The following is a 17,720-nucleotide window of genomic DNA, read 5'->3' on the forward strand; positions in this document are numbered from 1 at the left end:
CTTGGGTGTAGATTTTTTTCCTACAGTACCTTGATCACTTTGCGTCACTGTTTTTTAACAGGTGGACATCTCGAGGAAATAAAATGAGATTGTAACTAGTATGCACATTGGTACCATTTCTTTAAATAAACTTTATATTACAAGTACCCTAACCGGGGATTTTCATTTTTACATATCTCGATGCTAACATTACAACAATTATTCTGACAAACTGTTGCAGTAATTGTAGCTAAGCGCTTTGTTCCGTCCCTTTTCAGTCTGTGAGTTTTGCTGTGTCTGAACGTTTGAGTTCGAGACTTTTTAAGGAAGGTTACTTTGCGGCTTGGACTCTTGCATTTCTCCAGAATTCTTAAATAAGGTTAGTCTAATATATCATATTGTATTTACGGGTGCAAGAAAGACAAAGATTACCTTGTATTTTTTTAAATATATTTATATATAAAATGTTTCAATGAATAGTGCATTTCCTTTGTACTTTTACATGGATTATCATGTGTACTGTAAGTTCCTGTATTTCTATAGAACTCCAAACTTAGTATTCTGCTACATTGAAGCCATCAGCAATGGGAATACTTCTGGCAAGATCTTTCTGTGATGCACGAGGGTGTCAGGGAACACAAGAAGATAAAAACACGCCGAGCCAAAAAGCTTGACCCTTCTTGTTTTTAATGACAAAGAGGACGTGTACAGTCATCAGGTGAGACAGAAATACAAATCAGTAGTAAACATTGGTGTTTGGATTGTCTAGACTGCAGTAAATTCAGACTGAACAAAACAAATATATATATATAGGACTTCACATACAACACAGTGCTATTCCCTCATATGCAACCTGAATCCTGGAGTCTTTTGGTTTTTTTAAAAATGGTAAACATTCGTCGTAGTGGTTCAACTGTCCTGGTCCTCTTTCAGAAGGTACACTTGAATCCTTGGGCTCCGGTACAAGAGACAGAGGCTCCGCATAGCACTTCATATATCAGAGATACGTACAAAGAATAAATAGCAAACTTTACAGAATGTACAAGGAAATAAAATCATACAGTAATGCAGTATGGAGGTTGGGCTCATGTTGGGACGTTTGCATGGCACTGTGAAAGTTGTTAGCAACTGAGAAGGGGAGGTTCTTGCTGCTGTTGCTCTCGACTGAGGAAACTCATGACACCAGACACCCACAGTTTCCAATGGGGAGGAAGGGAGGTGGTTCTGCTAAAGACCCCAAGAAGCCTAAGTGCTCATCAGATTGGCGCTGCTTACCAATTCCAATATCTTTTCACAAAGGTCTCGACCCGTCACCTTTTCCAGCTGGTATAGAGACCATTTGACCTCCATGTGTTCAGCACAGTTTCTGAGGTCTAGGTTAGGATACAGTTTAATACATAGCATATATTTTATAATACTGTGATCTACTGCATATTATTATATAATATATCATATTGATGTTTCCTTTCCATTAAGCCTCATGGAAAGCAAACTGCCTGCTTCTCCCTGACAACTCAATTGCAATTTGCTAATTAATTTTATGTGCAGCAGGGCCATCGTTTAGGAAAGTTCACCATGGCATTCTTCACAGCTGTGTTTATGGCACATCACCCTGGAAAAATACTTTCCCTCTGGCTCAGGTACAGCCTAGATAAACCCTGTTCCATGTGCTGTGATGCACAATGTAGTACAAGCTGCTGTTATCATGGTTTGCGCGATAGTGACAAGACAAGATGGCACCCCAGTATTTATACAGCAGCCAGTAAAAAACAAAGGGACACTAGGCTTTGTTTACCACCTGTTTATAAAGTCATCTGGCATATTCATGCAAAAATAAATAAAAGTACAGAAGGATCCACTGTCACCAAGGGAGGGATCTGTGGATCTTTTGGAATGGAATTTCCAAAGCATGTTGTGTCATGCTGGCTTGGAACCTGCGCTGTCTTTTGAGGCGTCCCTGTGCAAGACATAAAACCATGAAATAAAGGACGTATTCCTCACCCATGTGTACGTGCTTGTACAAACATACAGTCAGCTACAGTATATGGAAAATAGCAGCTATTTGGCAAATGAATAGGTAGAAGAAGTCAAGTGCACGCACATCCTTCAGTGATACAGTTGCCTTCTTCAGCCATGTGGCTTCATAAACCCCATCATGTTTGCACAGGGAGTGTTTGACCACAGACGGGAGGGTAACAGAAAGCTGGGTTGCTACACAGCTCCCAGTTCATCACCTTAAGTTCAGACTCGGCCTCGCCTCGTAAAATACGAAGGCGGCTGAATTATCTGGGCATTTTTTCTCAGGTGGCAAGAGTAACTCCTGAACTCCTTGTTCAGGCTCTGCTGCCTAGTGTGACGGCCGAGTGTTTCATCTGGAGGCTCCAGATGTGGGCCAACCTCCCGTGGGAATGGCGTTTGGATGGGGCCCTTCTAGGTGGACGGGGGCGGTCAGGCAGGACAGGGGGGGTAAAGTGCTATCGTTGAGGTGGCCTGAAAACAGAGCCGCCATCCAGGGAGACGGTCCTCGACCAGCAGCGCCGCGGAGGCGTCGGCGGCGTACAGACGCGTGGCGACAGCTTTAGATTAGAGCAAAGCAAACCGCGTTACAGACCGCCACGGCATCACAAGAACGGCACTCGCTGAGCACAGAGGACTGACGTCTCGGTATGAAACACGGGGTATCCCTGTTGACCGGCCCCTGACACACACTGGATCCTGACATATTATGAATGTCATAATATTCCTGCTGCGCTACCTCTTCTCTCACTGCTGCTTTGTAAAACAGAATTTTAAACAGACCTTTCTTCCAAGCCAGTGGATACTGGGATTCTACAGCTCTAGGCATTTGATCTGATTTATCGGTTTGCATTACTGGCAATAACGCATCTACAGTACGTAGCCCTTGAACCGCCTCATGTGAAAGGCAATACTTAAGAGCATTCAAATTTTTCCAGGTCATATTTTCTGTCTCACTGCAGAGCTCAGTTCCATTGACAGCTTGCTGCCACTAGCCAGGTATTTGCAGGGCAGGTAGTGTTCCCATGAAATAATCTACATTCTCTTAATTCATTTCCTTTATCAATATTCCCTTATCAATATTAACACCAATATATAAGCACATGTAATACATGATGGTGTAATACAATTTTAAATTGGGTGCAGCTGCACACTATGTTGACAGGGGGCGCCAAACATTCAGCAGTTGTCTGTATACACACACTATACTTTAGAAAGAGTTTTGACAGCATGTTTCTGGACAGAGCCAGCCATTTCTAAAGCTTTTTACTTTAAAACTAGGAAGAGGTATGCAGTACACAGGATGACCTGCTCCCTATAAGATCAAAAATGTGTGGGCTTTCATATGGTTACAGCAGAGAGCCCTCAAATGAATAAATGCCTGGCTTAAAAACAAGAACAGAGGTTCCCTGGATCATTGGAATGTCAATCACATTGAAAGCACAATCTTTGAAGGATTGTGGCATGAATTATCTAGAACAGGGGTATCCCAGTTCTGGTCATGAAGACCATGATGCAATGTTTTTTGCTGGTGTTCTGCAATAAGACCAGCAGGAAAGAATTAAGAGGGACCATTAACTCTTAACTGGATTTTCTTAACTTCTTTCATAAGTAATGGGGTGATTAGTTTAGAAAGCCTAAAACACCTGAAAAAACTTTGCCCGCAAAAGCTGGAATTACAGAGCCCTGACAGAACTGTGTGCTATGCTCGCTGTCTTTAATATACTGAATTTGAGAAATTGGTGCGCATTTGGTAGTGGTTAGGGGGCGGTACTGTCAACATATTCGAGAATCTTCAATGACTTTTTCAGTAAGTGACTGACCATGGGGGGGAACCTATGTTATTCCGCTGCTGGTACGAAGAACACTATCACAAAACATGTGCAGTTTTTGCACATCATGGCTTTCCCTGGCTGCTGGTTACAATCTTACAACTTTTCGCACCTCTGGCGTCAACGCTGGCATCTTCCACGTAATCGTTTAGACCAATTGACCTTGCAACCAAATGAGCTGGACAGGCCAGTTGGTGTCCTCCGTAACGTTGTGTGTTCTGAGGTTTAGGCACTGGGAGGTAACAAGGGCAATATAAACCTCTCACTTCTGACATTTAGTAAAATACTTATTTACACTAAAAGTGTTTTGTTGCTGTGTGTTGGTTTAAAACTGACGAGCGCAGGAATTTGTTGAAAATGAAAAGACCAGCTTGATTCAAGGCTGAACTGAAACAGACTGCAGACCGGCAACAAAATCCGGATCCCTGGGGACCCACAGGCCTCGTTTCCTGTACCTAGTGAGGCTTCTTTAACTTATCGTTACAACTGCCCTTCTCACTCAGCCTTTTTTGTTGAAATATGACCTAAAAAAACAAACACATATGGGATCACAAGCCCAGAATGACAGAAGCCTTGGAAAGGCCTGTCCTCTAAAGGTGGAAAACTGTTGAGCAAAAGTTAAAAAAGAAAAGAGCCAAATTAAGCTCATGTGCCACAGATCTATAAGGCATATCGGGCCCATCTGTATTTGCAGGGATACCCAAGATGTCTTTGCTACATTAGAAATCTGTAGTTCTCTCTCCTTCATACCCTGAGGTTAATGTTAATGGGGTGTTTATACTGTTCAGGTATGTATTTGGTAGAACCGTAGGCAAAGTAATAGTGAGTGTTCTCCAAATGTTCAAAACAGAGGAGTATGAGGTACGAACAGGCAAAACAAATATCGATTATTATTCTTTAAAAGTCAAATAAACTTTCACTTAATGTTTGGTACAAAAGTCCCGAGACCCTGTGTTATTATTCTGTCTTCTTACAAATGGTAAATACAGTCGATCAAAGGAAGACGTTTCTTGGTAGAGTTCCTTTCTGTAGTTCCTTTCTGTCTCTCAGTAGGCCTTGCAGCAGCTGGTCTGCCTGACGCCGTTTCCGCGACGACGGCACAAACCGCAGGCCGAACGGAAGCTGCAGTGGCCATTGGATCCTTCTCTGTGCCGAGGTGCTTTTCCCGAAATCCAAAAGCCCCCATCCCTACCCCCCACCCCAACCCTGAAAAAAACAAAACAACAACAACTGAAGCATTTGGCAAAAACTAGAATTCTTCTGGTGTTGCTCGCTCCTCGTGACGGTAGGAAAAATCAAGTACAACAATCCATGACATGGTGTTGTCTCAGAAGCAACTCCAGTGTACGGCTACTGCTGTCTGCCTGACAGACAGTGCTGGAAGCCCCCTTAACCTCTCCGCTACCATTAAGACCACTACTGCAAGCCAGGCAAATGGGAAAAGTAAAAAAAAAAACAAAAGTGCATCTCTCTTTTGTTATGTACCCAGTGGAAGGCACGTCACGTTCCCTTCTTGGTCTAGCTCGTTGTTTTCTATGCTTGTTCCCCTGCTAGGGCTCATGTCCACCTCAGGAGAACTGTCTCCAGGCAACGTCCTTTGCGCCAGGCTCTGAACAGGAGTGTTCGTTGGGGCTCTGGCATTGTCCTTAGCTGAGAAGTCCAGACCAGGGCAGGCTTCCCGGCTGGGGGAGTCCTGGCTCAACTCCCCAGAGCCCACAGTCCTAGATTCCCCACTGCTGTCCTCCGTGGGGCTCTCACTGTCCGACTCCCCCTCTTCCTCCAGAGTCAGCTCGAACTGGAACTTGTCTCCCGCGGTCACTCCCTCCTTCTCCCTCTCCTCGGGGGGAGGGGAGGGGCTGTGAGGGATCATGCTCTGGTACCACTCTCGGTTGTCCTCCAGGGTGTCCAAGATCTCTTGAGCGTCGGGGTGCACCAGGTCGGCCCAGGTCTCCCACAGCGGGTGGACGATGTAGTCGATGAAGCCCACCTGGAAAACGATGAAAGGGTCATCGTGGCTGTCTTTTTTCCTGAGAGTTCACTACTTATCTTTTTTTTCAGATTCCTTTGAGCATGACAGAAGAGAGGTCAACTCTTCTCTTAACGCTCTAAATCAGGGCTGTCTAATCCTGGTCCCTTGTCCTGGAGGGCCAGTGTGTCTGCAAGGTGTTCCTTCTAGCAATGTTCTTAAGCAATTTGCACCAAAACACCAGCCAGGCTTGTTGGTTCCACTCTGCTATAGATACCATCAGGACCTCCAGAGGAACAGGAGTGGAAATGCACTGTATCACAGTGCTGTTAATTGGTGGGACAGGTGACCTGGCCGTTATTAGCTGCTGTATTATTCATCGATACTTGCTTTAGCAGACGCCATTATTCAGGGTGACTCATACATGAATTCTTCATATGGGAATTAGGAATCATGTAAAAACAAAAAGATAATATAATAAAATGATAAGGCTTGCACAAGCTGGAAGAGCTCGTGCTAGCTAGGCAAGAGGAAACAGTAGGATTTAAACCAATAAGTAGACAGCATGACTACCAAGCAGTAAAGAAAGCAGCTTGATGGCCTGTTTCCTAGCTGTACCTGAGACTTCTCAATGGAGGCGTTGTGCTTGTCACACATGGGGCTGATCTCCATTCCCTTGTCCCGCTCGCGATCTCCCTGCGTGAAAAACTCCACCATGATGCGGTCAGTCCACTGGCGGTACAGCTCCAGGGGCTTGGTGGGGTTGCTGAGGTCAGCGCAGTGCACCATGTTCTGGAGAACCTGGAAGAGCAGCCGTCCTGAGTCGAGAAGGCAGGGCGGAGTGGATCTGCATCACCAAGCCCTGGCTAGGTGAACCGCTTGGGGAACAAATCCCTAAACCACAACTACAACTGCAATTCAGGCATACATTCACACAAATTCACACATTCTCTTGCCTGTTTTCGACACTCCAAATCATTCACACTGATTACTTCAGTTTTAATGTCTACAAAAAGATATTTCCTGGAAAAAGATATCCGTCATACCCTGGAGAAGCCAGTTCCACATTTCCGTGATTTTTTTCCCCCAATCTCAAATTCAGCCCATGTATCATCAATATGATCTTTTTTCCCCTGTATCCCAGTTTCTAACCTGAATCCGATCGGAATAGTTGTCCAGCAGTAGCACTCCTAAGCTCGTCACTTTCTTCGTCTCCACCATTGTCTTCAAATCTGCCAGTAGGTTCATGTGTTTTGACATATCAGTGGCCAGTACCTGCAAATGAGACAATAACACTGGCTTTTGTGGCATTTAGATGGGGGGGGAATCCTATACTGTTGGTCATGATCACATCTGTAGTACAAAATGTATTAATTTTATCAGCATCTTGCAATGTAAAACTCTAGATCCTGATCTTGGTGGTGTTATTCTAATGCAGTTGTTTATAATATACTAGTATGGCTTTGAGGTGGTGGTTACTGACAAAAAGAAACAAAAAATTAAAAAAACTGACTGAACTGATGGCAGTTCTGAGCTTCTTAATGCATTTCTAAATAGATTTTTAATCAATCACTTCATTGAAAAAGAACTGATTGAAATTAAGATCCTGAAATGGATACAGTAAGTGTAACTAATCCTATGCTAGCCTCTTCCTCGCCATCTTTCTAAATCCCGGACTCACTGAGTCCCCCCTGTCCTACCCTGGTGCTAAGCCCCCTCTGCTCACACCCACCATGTCAATGACCATTTTGCGCAGCGACTGCCTCTGCTTCTTGCTCAGGTTCTGGAAGATGTCACAGTTCTCCTCCTGGAGCAGCTTGAAGCCCACAGCCAAGTGGTGGTTCTCCAGGACAGAGGAGTCATTGTACATCAGGGCCAGCTCTGAGTCTGTCAGCAAGACACGCAAACCACAAATCCCATGAGGGAAGACTACCAGGGAGAAGGACACCCAGCGCCCAAGCTTAAGTTCAGTAGTAGGCTGGACACATGCTGTAAGGTAGCTGTCCAAAGGCTTGTTTGTAATGATTTTCCTATGGCTCTTTGCCTAGAACTCTATTTAGTGGAATATATCAACAGCCAACTACCATCACTGAGTAGTATCACACACACAACTTGTACGTTGGCCCTGTGCTGCTTCAAGCCAGACAATCATAGGGTTTAACCATAAAGCAGCACCTTGGCATGTGTTGAGATTACTGTGCAGCTTCAACAAAGGTCAAGCTCTGTCAACCTGCTGTGGTTTCACAGGATTAATAGCTAGACCCAACCACTATAGTTCTCAACAATAACTAGGAAACACAGTTGTCACCAGTGAGCATTAGCATGGTTTGTTAGCAGAAGTGACAAAGAAGCACCCTCCCCACCACAGGAGGCCACTCACTTGTGTTAATGAGAAACTGATTGGACACGCCAGGGTGGTCCACATCATGAATGGCACTGGCAAAAAGAGCAGCCAAGATTTCTAGATCAGTAAAGACTGCCTGGAAAAGACAATGATCTGTGTTAGAAAGAACTGCACACAATGCCTCCGTTCAAAACTCAGAGCAAATGTCCAGGGAATTGTCTTGCAGTGTACTAGTATGTTTTCATATCTATCTGAGCACAATGTAAAAGTAAAACTCATCGTTGATTCACAAATGCTGGGGGAAAAAGATGACTAATTTCAAGGCAATTTAAACTTCTGTTTTAATCTATTAAAATTATTCTTAATGATATTATTTGACTATATTATTATTTGGTTAGATATGAAACGCAAATAAAATTCAAAGGCTGAAGAAATATGAGCACTGAGACTGAGCTGTGGTATAAATGGCTGGGGTTTCTGTTTGAGGCTCACCTCCAGCGCTGGCGTGGACAGGAGGACGTGGGTGGACTGCACCACATCCGCGGCGTGGATGTTGTTGTGATACGCCACGTCAGCATGGTAGTGGTCCTCCAGGGTCATCATGAAGGTGATGAACGTGTCCGCTGGGATCTTAAAGGACTTCAGCAGCTCTCTTTCCTGATCACAACAGGACACCCTTCCTTAAATCACAACCCGCGGAAGGAGACAAGACTGCCTCGATCTGCGTCAGGCTTCACAAGTTGCACACTCTTGTACAAGTCATGGCCTTAAAGCATGAAAGTGAAAACCTGCGCCGTATATGGATATAATCGTATATTCCATTTATATCCTATTTGCGTAAAATGAGATAAAAGAAATATCCAGAAATATCCAGCACCTGGTCTCTGTTTGTATAAGAGTCTGCAGCTTTCCTAAGGCCAAAATTGTTCAAACTGCTAAGCAATGTTATTTTCCTGTCTGCTGCTGTTGTTTCATAAATCTAATTTTCAAACAGAATCCAGGAATGTTTCAGAATTTTAACAGATCCAAAATAAACGTAGTATTAGTACATGTGAAATTAATATGCTTCAAATATAAAAAAGACAAGCTTAAAATGATATATTTAGCTCACAGTAAATTCAAACCTATATGGTTTTTACCCCAGTAGTGTACCAGCTGAGTTAGTTGTTGGGAGAACTAGAGTTGTTTTGAATTTAGATAATTAAATGTTATTTATAAAACTATGTGTGTGGCATGTTGCACTGTTTTGGGAAAGCTGCATTTTTGAAACATGAGCTGAAACTTTCAGAGGTGCAGTAGGTTGGAATGAGTGCTAATATATGGTGTTAACCAACGGGGGTTTTAACGATTCATGGTACTGGAGTCACACTCTTTCAGTTTGTATTGATGTCTTTAAAGTGTCAATAATTAAGGCCTGGGTAAATTGTTGCAAATAACTGATTCTACAAACGACAAGTTCAAATAATATAAAAAAGGAATGAAAGTTAGGTGTCCCTAAGGCTGTGGATGATGAGATTTAACCATCTCTAATTCGTTTGTAACCAACAACAAATTCATACCTGAAAAATAGTGTACATCATCACTGTTAGAGGGCGGTTCCCAGAATACTCCGCTATCTTAAAAATATCCAAGCCCCATCTGTTGATATCTTCAATTTCCTGGGAAAAAAAAAACAGCAAAAAGGCTGAGCAAAAGACAGTGACACACTAATGTGAAAACAGTCACTTCCTCTTTATTTGTCCATTCAAACAGGTTCCTGTCCACCAAATAAAACTGAACAATTGCCAAAACTATTCTAGCCCACTAAGCCCCAGTGTTAACCTGTGGCTGTATAATCATTATTCCCAAAGCCCCCCAGTCAAGAGCGAACAGACCAGGTAGAGACATACTCATACTATCAGCTGATGTTAAGGAGAGTTGCCCATTTTCAGGGTTTATTTCTGTCCCGTGTGCCCAGTTTTAAAGCTGCCAGTAGCATTTTCCAATCATGCCCATTTCCTCATTTGCTCACCAATGCTTGACAACAAAGGATTTCTGGTTATACAATTATTATACATTGCTGTCTGGAAATTAACAATTATTATCACTCCAGGGAGGTCACAGTCATTCAATTGCATTGCTACCTGCTTTGCAAAAGAAAGACAATCTGTCTGGAGCTACACCTTGTCCTAAATGTTGGCAAACCAAAAACATAGAAATGGCCCAGACACAATTGGGATGATTACCTTTTAAAGAGCTGCTGCAAAAATCAGCAGGATGCAAAGAGATACTCTCCACTAAACAAGCGTCATCTCTTGTTCTTACGTTCTTATTAAATTGCAGTGATGCTGCAAGAACACTGAAAATACCAACACAAAACTCTTTCTTTTCACTTTAAGGAACAGAGAAGCACATCAGAAATCCCTTTACAGTCCCAAAGCCAGTAGATCCTATCCTGCACGTCTTTGATTGGTGAGAGCAAAACTGATGCAAGCATAGGAATCACATACAAACCTCACCCAGACTGGCACTCCAAGTTGAATTCAAATCGAGGACTATCGATCTGTGAGGCAGCAGTGCTACCCACTATGCCACTGTGCCAAACGGAAGTCAAGCTTTATTTTAATGTTCACATTTACAGTAGGTGAGCAGTTTGGGTAAGAATGAACACCGAGAATGGGCATCACCCGAGAGAAGTCAATAAGCGCAGTGCCTTTGCAAGGGGGTCTTCCTGGTCAGTGTTGACCCCGAATCGTGGGATGCTGGAGGTGGCCAGGCTGGAGCTGTGGGTCAGCTTCTTCACCCCGCTGATCTGAGACATCGGCCTCTTCTTCTTCTCCTTTTCCTTGGGCGTGGGGGACAGAATCTCCACATCGTGTTGCTTGTCTGGAACGAGACAGGTGGAGCCCTGAGTGACACCGCAGCCAAACAAAACCCAGGCAGGCAAGATGTTTTGTTTTCCTGAGCTTGCATTGCGTACAGAGGACGACAAGCAGAGGCTAATGGCAATCCAAAAAGACACGTCAAGAAACCTCACCAACGTCCACCATCACTTTCACAAATATTGTTCAACTTTAGATCTCATCCTGTGCTTCCTTTTCGGGAGTCACGTCATTCAGACGTAATTCAGAAGAATTCTTTACTTTTGTCAGTAGTAGCCCTTGCTTCAAAGAGAAAGCAGGCCGTTCACATCGGCGTAATATACAAGACTTGCACACTACGTCAGTCTGAGAGATCTGTGCCTGGATTCTTGTACAGTTTGTTAGCTGTACGTTGTGATCTTATCCACACTATCAGATCAGTGGAAGCCAGATCACAACAGATGATATTCAAACTGACCAACGGCAAAATTACTCAATCTAACTACACAAAATAATAGCAGGACATTCTATGGGAAGACACAAAAATCTAGCCTAATCTGAAGGGATGGGAATATGACTTATATCAGGAATACATATCATTTTAGGATCTACGCAATATACAGCTCGTAAGACAGGAAATAAAAAACAGTCTCACCTATTTCCAATTTTTTCCTCCTGCTGTTAGGACGCATGAGATAGTTCACAAAAAATTACTATAATTGTAGAAATAAAAAAAAACCTGGGATCACCCTTTTTCCATCTGCACCCATTTTGGTGAAGGCTCCATTCTGCTATAATATTAGTTAAATGCTGAGTATTGACGCAAGTACAGTCTAATAATATTACCGTCCCCATGGCAACAACAGACAATGTGTCGAGGAATGTTGGTTCTTCCTTTAAAATGATGCTCCTCTTCCCCCCTTTCCATTTCGCACTTACACATACTCATTCTCACACAAGGAGAAACTCAGGACGCCAGAACTGGGATTGGAGTGCACTGAGCTATTCCTGGTCCTGTATGATTCACATCTGGGAGACAGAGACAGGCTGAGACAGTTTTGTCCACATGTGAGGATCACTTTAAAAGTCGTTCAGTCCCAGTTTTTGGATCAATGATCCTAATTGACTCGAAGGTCTGTGCCATACTGTGTATTTGACTATGTTTGAAAAACCACTGCACAGAAATAAAATTAAGTGACCATGTATCCTGTTGGGGGAATTCTTCAGCAGAGGAGCTGTAGACAGCCTTGTGCAGATTCAGCTTTATTGAGCTCAATACACACAGAGCTGCAGCTTTGAGATGGTCCCACTGAACTCTTCTAACTTTTTATACAGTATGGTCTGGTGTAGTATGTGACAAGCTGGTCTGTTTTGGGCTTGAGTGATGTACGTTTTATTCTTTGATAACTCCTTCTCTTGACAAGCTCGCTAGGAGCAAACCTATTAATATTGTTTCTACAAAGTCAGTCCCTATCCTAATTTAACAGACCTTGAGGCAGTTTGGTGACTGCTATATTCCAGTGATTATTCTACACACTGCACAACAGAATTAAACACTAAAACTGTATGTTTCACTTCATATAACTACATTGCAAGTGCACCACTGAGGGAGCCAGGAGGATCTTGGCTCCATGTGAAACAGTAACCCTTGCAACTTTCTGGGTGCTTGTAGTGAGATCAGATGAGATCAGACGCACCCTTCCTCCAATCAGCGGTGAACCTCTGTTCATAGCTGTGGAGTTTGGAGTGTTAGCCTATGAGTAGTTCAATAGGAGGGCAAGTCAGAGTGTGGGTACAGTTTTCATGTGTCATGTTTTTATGTCCGATTGAAAAGACAGTTTTTTCTTGAATACTGGAATGTGAGCTCACAGGAAGTTGCATTTCTTGGCAGACCAGGGCTAAGCTTTACTTTCATCTCCTCCAACATGACCAGATACCTCTTTCTGCCTCTCCTGTGTGCTGGCTGGAAATGCGTGATGACAAAAGTCAGCCCGTCTGGCCTGCGCCAAGCCAGGACTGTATATCAGTGGCGAGGCAGCAGTTTCATTGGTTGGTTTCTCTCTTAGCTCAATAAAACAGCCAGTGGAAAAACACCCGGACACTTACTGCACAGATGCATTGTGACTCAGGTACACCAGCAGGAAATGTGTCAGTATTACGGCCTGCACCGTAACTAAGAATTTGCAGTATAAACCAATTCACGTGCACCCATTGGCAACAGTTTGTTGGAAAGGATCGAGTCACACAGCTCTTGGGAGTTTTTTGTTTTTCCTTTGGTGATCCAAGATACTGTAGGCACAAAAAAGTACCACTGGCTCTGAATACCAATATGCCCCTTTGAGGAAAAATTATAAACTCTAGAAGGGATAAAATACCTTCCCCACTTAAAACCAGAAATGAGTTGACTGATCTCATAACTTGCTTAATGGTAAGATAATTTCAAAGATGCACTTGATTCAAGGTACAGGCCACAGTGTTTTCAAACGTATTAAATATTGCAGCTACTTTAATGCTAATCTCAGGTGAATTAAACTGATCACTCTGGTCCTAACTCTGTGACACAGCCCTTTCTTAACCTACCCAGAAAAGTGCTTGATATGAACTCCGATACTTGGTTTCCAGACCGGCTGGTTTCTGATAGGTGCGTCAGTTCCCGATTCAGCATCCTTTTAAACTGCAAATGAAACAAACCACAACAAAAAAGACACATTAATTCCTTTCTTCTGGAGTGATGCACAGAAAGTGCAGCTCCATGACCTCAGCAGCTCTAATCAAGAAAACAGTGATACAATGAGAGGATATTGTAAGCATGGTAAAGTGCTGAAAAATGCAGCTGAGCATGGCTTGTTCTTTTTTTGAGGTCAAATTTGTATTTTGCTCTGAACAAGGAACATCAGAACAATCACAAGATAAGCAAAAAGACAGTGCAACAAATTTAACAGGTTCCCCCTCTCTCCCTCCCCAGCAGTCACACCAACCCTTCCCAGACCCTACTACAATCAGACTTTCATTTCATGTCTTTCATTTATTTGAGCTTTTCATGGTTTTTCAAGTCACACTGTAGGTTAGGTGAAGTTTAGGGTGCTGTGACTGAAACTTGAATAATCCAACATTAAATACAATTTGCCTGATATACTATATCTTTGCAAATTCAAGGCTGCAAGTAAGTTGTCTTTTAATAGTTAATGGTGGTGTTGGTGCAACAGTTTTCAGTAATGTACTACAGGCATGTACTGTAACTTATCTTAGTGCCTGAGCCAAAGCAGCTGAAGACATTGGAGGTATTACCTGTTCTGTAAATGTAGCTTCATTGGAGCTATGCTATTATATAATCATGCATGTACTGTAGGTCTCGTAACAAATTCTTTCCAGCAAAAAAGAAAAAATACATGTATATATTCAAAAATCAGAACTGTCCTGCTTTGTATTGACCAGAAGCAATGAAACTACAGCTCAGAAGACACACTCGCAGTTCTGGGAATTATCACTGAAACAACAGGTTTAACAGCAACAGACTTATTGAGCTACAGCTGTGAGGGCCAGGTGTATGCAACAGACACTGGCTGGCCGCACATTTGTAAGGCACCTGTGGGATGAAGCCGTTTCCCCAAACCCTAAACGCAAGAGAAATCCTCTGCCCTTTGTGGCAGGAGTCCTTCCTCACCAGGACAGAACAAAAGGAACGGAATTTCATTCACAGTGAAGAGCAACGCAATGGCAATGTGGCAATCTGCTCCTGATTTCTCCAGGGCAACCCTTCAGCTGTAGCACCTGCAGGCATGCCGTAGTAACTGCGTTTCCAGCGAGAGCTCTGCACTAAAACACCTGCAAGAGCATGCACCTCACAGCACGGAGCAGCAGTGCCACCCTGAGCACAAACAGCAATGCAGCTTTGCCTTACCTGAATGAGCATCCGCGATACAGACAGCAAGCGACTGACTTCTGGCATTTCAACGTGAAGGGGGAAAAAGAAGGAGAGAAAGCTCCAAGCATCAGATACACTCTGCCTGCAAGTGTCTGTCTAGTCCAGGCTCGTCCGACAGCCCGCGTGCACGCACACACACACGGCGCAGGAGAGCAATGAGACAGGGAGCTGTGCTTATCCGAAGACGAGGTGCCCAAGCAGCCACGGCCAAGCAGCCTTGCTGATGACAGGACTAACAGGAGGCGGCCGCCCATGGAGAGAGGGAGGCAGGGCTGTGTGTCCGGCAGCAGACACAGCACGGGAATGCATGGCTGCCTGGAGTCTCCCTGTTCCTTCCCCTCGGTTTCTTATTCATGTGTAAACAGAAAAGGCTCGCTCCCAGCAGGTATCTCCCCTTCAGCCTCCCACACGCAGACACACACATGAAGCCCCCGCCAGCCAATCGCCTGCTCTCAGCAGCCGAGGCTGGGAGGAATGCAAGGCCCTGATTGGGGCCCGGAAGACAGAGGAGGGGGGGGGAGGGGGGTGGTTGGGATGGGATGTGCTCTGACTGTAAAGCCCAGCTCATCAATCGACTGCTTAACTCTTTCACTGATAGCGATGCTTCTCTCATTCATGTGTGCGTGTGTGAGCACACGTCTGAATGAATAAACGCGAGAGAGGTGGTGGGACTCTTTGTAACCAAACCCATGACACAAGGATACTGCAAAGCCAGGCCATCGAGATACTGTGTAAGGCGAGATATTTTAAAATAAGAAGGGCATTGATCAAATGGAAATGTTACTGTCCATAATATTCGTTGCATTATAGGTTTGATTCAAATATGAAATGAATTCGAAATGAAATAATTTGGTGTAAATTAATTATTTTATATAAACAAAATATATTTTAAAATTATTAGAGAGATTGTAGATACTGCAGAAAGTGGAATATAGTTTCAGATGTCAATGTCAGAGTTCCTTTGTCTTATATGTTTGGAAAAATGTTTGACTTCTGTCATTCATTCAAATGTATTTATTATTATGCAAATCAAATCCAATGACTAAACCACAATGTTTTGAATTAAACCAGCTTGTTGAATGAAAACCTTGGAGAGTAGGTTTAGATTAAGGAACGTGGGACTATACTATGTACGCAGGAACTTGCTTTGCCAAGTTGGGCTGCAAGAACCCCATCCAAGGAAATAACAGTCTACAAAAGGTGTTCAACTGCAGCTTCAGATGACTGAAAAACAGGGAAACACAGTCTAGCACCAGAACCGAGCACCAGAATATTGTGTTTGTCAGGCACTCGGCAAGAGCAGGGTTAGACATATTAGGACATCTCATGAACCACAGAATCAGTCATCTACAGGAGAACAAATCAGGAACCACAGAATCAGTCACCTACGGGAGAACCTATTAAACCTGAAACACAGACTCACCTGTCTTCAGGAGAACCAACCAATCATGGACCACAGAAGAGTGACTGAACAGGCAGGCAACACAACACAATGACAGATCATTCATTCACATTCTATAACATACAACACACACCACACAGTTCCTTCAAAACTAAAAACAACATCATGTTTTAAACTGTATACTGCTTACACAATTAAATACAAATGCAGGACACAGCAGTCTACAGTATATCCAAGAAAGAGCTGTAAGCTTGCAACAAGCCACACCAGAATGTGCTATCCTCTCAGTGTACCTGTGAATCCAAGCCCATGGTGCCTGAATAACAGCTGTCATCAGACACTCTGGTGGTTACATTTAATAAGAAGCATGAGGCTTTACCCTGTTTTTACCCGGGTTTACCTGTGTTTACCCTGCTTTTGCAAACAGAAAAGACAAGTTTTCAGGATACTAAATTTACCAGGCTCTTTAAGCAGGTCAGGAACATTGTTTAGTGACTGGAATTAGTTATTTCTTCCCAGCTCAGAAGTGCATCACACACAGTAACGCAGGAATGAAGTGGTTTTGTGCATACAGACGCCAGGTCAGTGCTGGACAGTGGCTTTGACACACCAGGCAGCCGGACCTGGCGTGCGGGCAGGGGTCTTACCTTGTTGGAGGCCATCTCGCTGACAGAATGGCGAGTCTGCAGGGTCTCCAGCTGGTCCAGGCACCAGTCCAGCTCCTCCAGTGTTTCAACTGCCAGCTTCTGGTAGGCCTCCTCTGTGGGCACAAACACAGGTGTTGAAAGACTTAACTCTCCCCCCCCAGATTCTGACCAGAAGTCTTATAGCTTCAGCATCCCAGACCCTTGCCTGCCTCACTGGCAGTGATCCCCTTGCCACTCGACTGTCTCACAGCCTCAGGCCTTTCATCTTTCACTCTCACTTAAACCTCTGATCTTTTGCAAGGCAGCAAAACACAATCTTGTGTAGAACTCCTCTATTTTAAGGCTGCTACCGTGTGTAGCTGAAGCTGAGTGAGCAGTTATTTGGTATTGAAGTCCAACAAGAAAGCTTATGTGACACTGCCTTATTCCTCAGAGGCCCTCCAGCAGGTGGGCACAGAAACCCCCTGTATGTTTTGTGTTGAGACTTGGTGGTCTCCTTGATCATTAAGCTATGCAAGATTACCCACTCTTCTTGCTATTTTAATTCCAAAACATGTTCTGTGTGTGCATATTAGCTAGAAAAGCCACCACAGTTCTTATTTTACATGACCTGACTTCAAACTAACCCAACACTTGTTGATTTTTGAAGTGCAAGTGCGGCCATTTTGGGTTGTCATGGAAACGTTGACCTGTGTTTACAAATGCAGTCTGCCGCACAACTGCAGAAGGAAAGATTTTTCTTTTCTGTTTTTTGACTCCATTGTTAATA

General features: G+C 43.7%; 1 protein-coding gene across 6 annotated transcripts in view; it reads right to left on the reverse strand.

Moving 5' to 3' along the window:
• Positions 1 to 649: 649 nt before the first annotated feature.
• The window catches only part of pde4ca (phosphodiesterase 4C, cAMP-specific a), a 141,880-nt gene continuing 124,809 nt past the window's right edge, over positions 650 to 17,720 (reverse strand). For all 6 annotated transcript variants that reach the window (XM_015365653.2, XM_015365654.2, XM_015365658.2 and 3 more), the window contains 10 exons: positions 16,952 to 17,064; positions 13,558 to 13,651; positions 10,830 to 11,002; positions 9,697 to 9,795; positions 8,630 to 8,794; positions 8,174 to 8,273; positions 7,526 to 7,680; positions 6,946 to 7,068; positions 6,412 to 6,594; positions 650 to 5,814 (listed from right to left, as the gene is read on the reverse strand). In XM_015365653.2, the coding sequence (XP_015221139.1) occupies positions 5,305 to 5,814; positions 6,412 to 6,594; positions 6,946 to 7,068; positions 7,526 to 7,680; positions 8,174 to 8,273; positions 8,630 to 8,794; positions 9,697 to 9,795; positions 10,830 to 11,002; positions 13,558 to 13,651; positions 16,952 to 17,064 (1,715 nt within the window). In that variant the 3' untranslated portion in view covers positions 650 to 5,304. The remainder of the gene's footprint in view (positions 5,815 to 6,411; positions 6,595 to 6,945; positions 7,069 to 7,525; positions 7,681 to 8,173; positions 8,274 to 8,629; positions 8,795 to 9,696; positions 9,796 to 10,829; positions 11,003 to 13,557; positions 13,652 to 16,951; positions 17,065 to 17,720) is intronic.

This window comes from Lepisosteus oculatus, chromosome 29 (genome assembly GCF_040954835.1).
Source record: "Lepisosteus oculatus isolate fLepOcu1 chromosome 29, fLepOcu1.hap2, whole genome shotgun sequence".
In the NCBI taxonomy this organism is placed as follows: domain Eukaryota; kingdom Metazoa; phylum Chordata; class Actinopteri; order Semionotiformes; family Lepisosteidae; genus Lepisosteus; species Lepisosteus oculatus.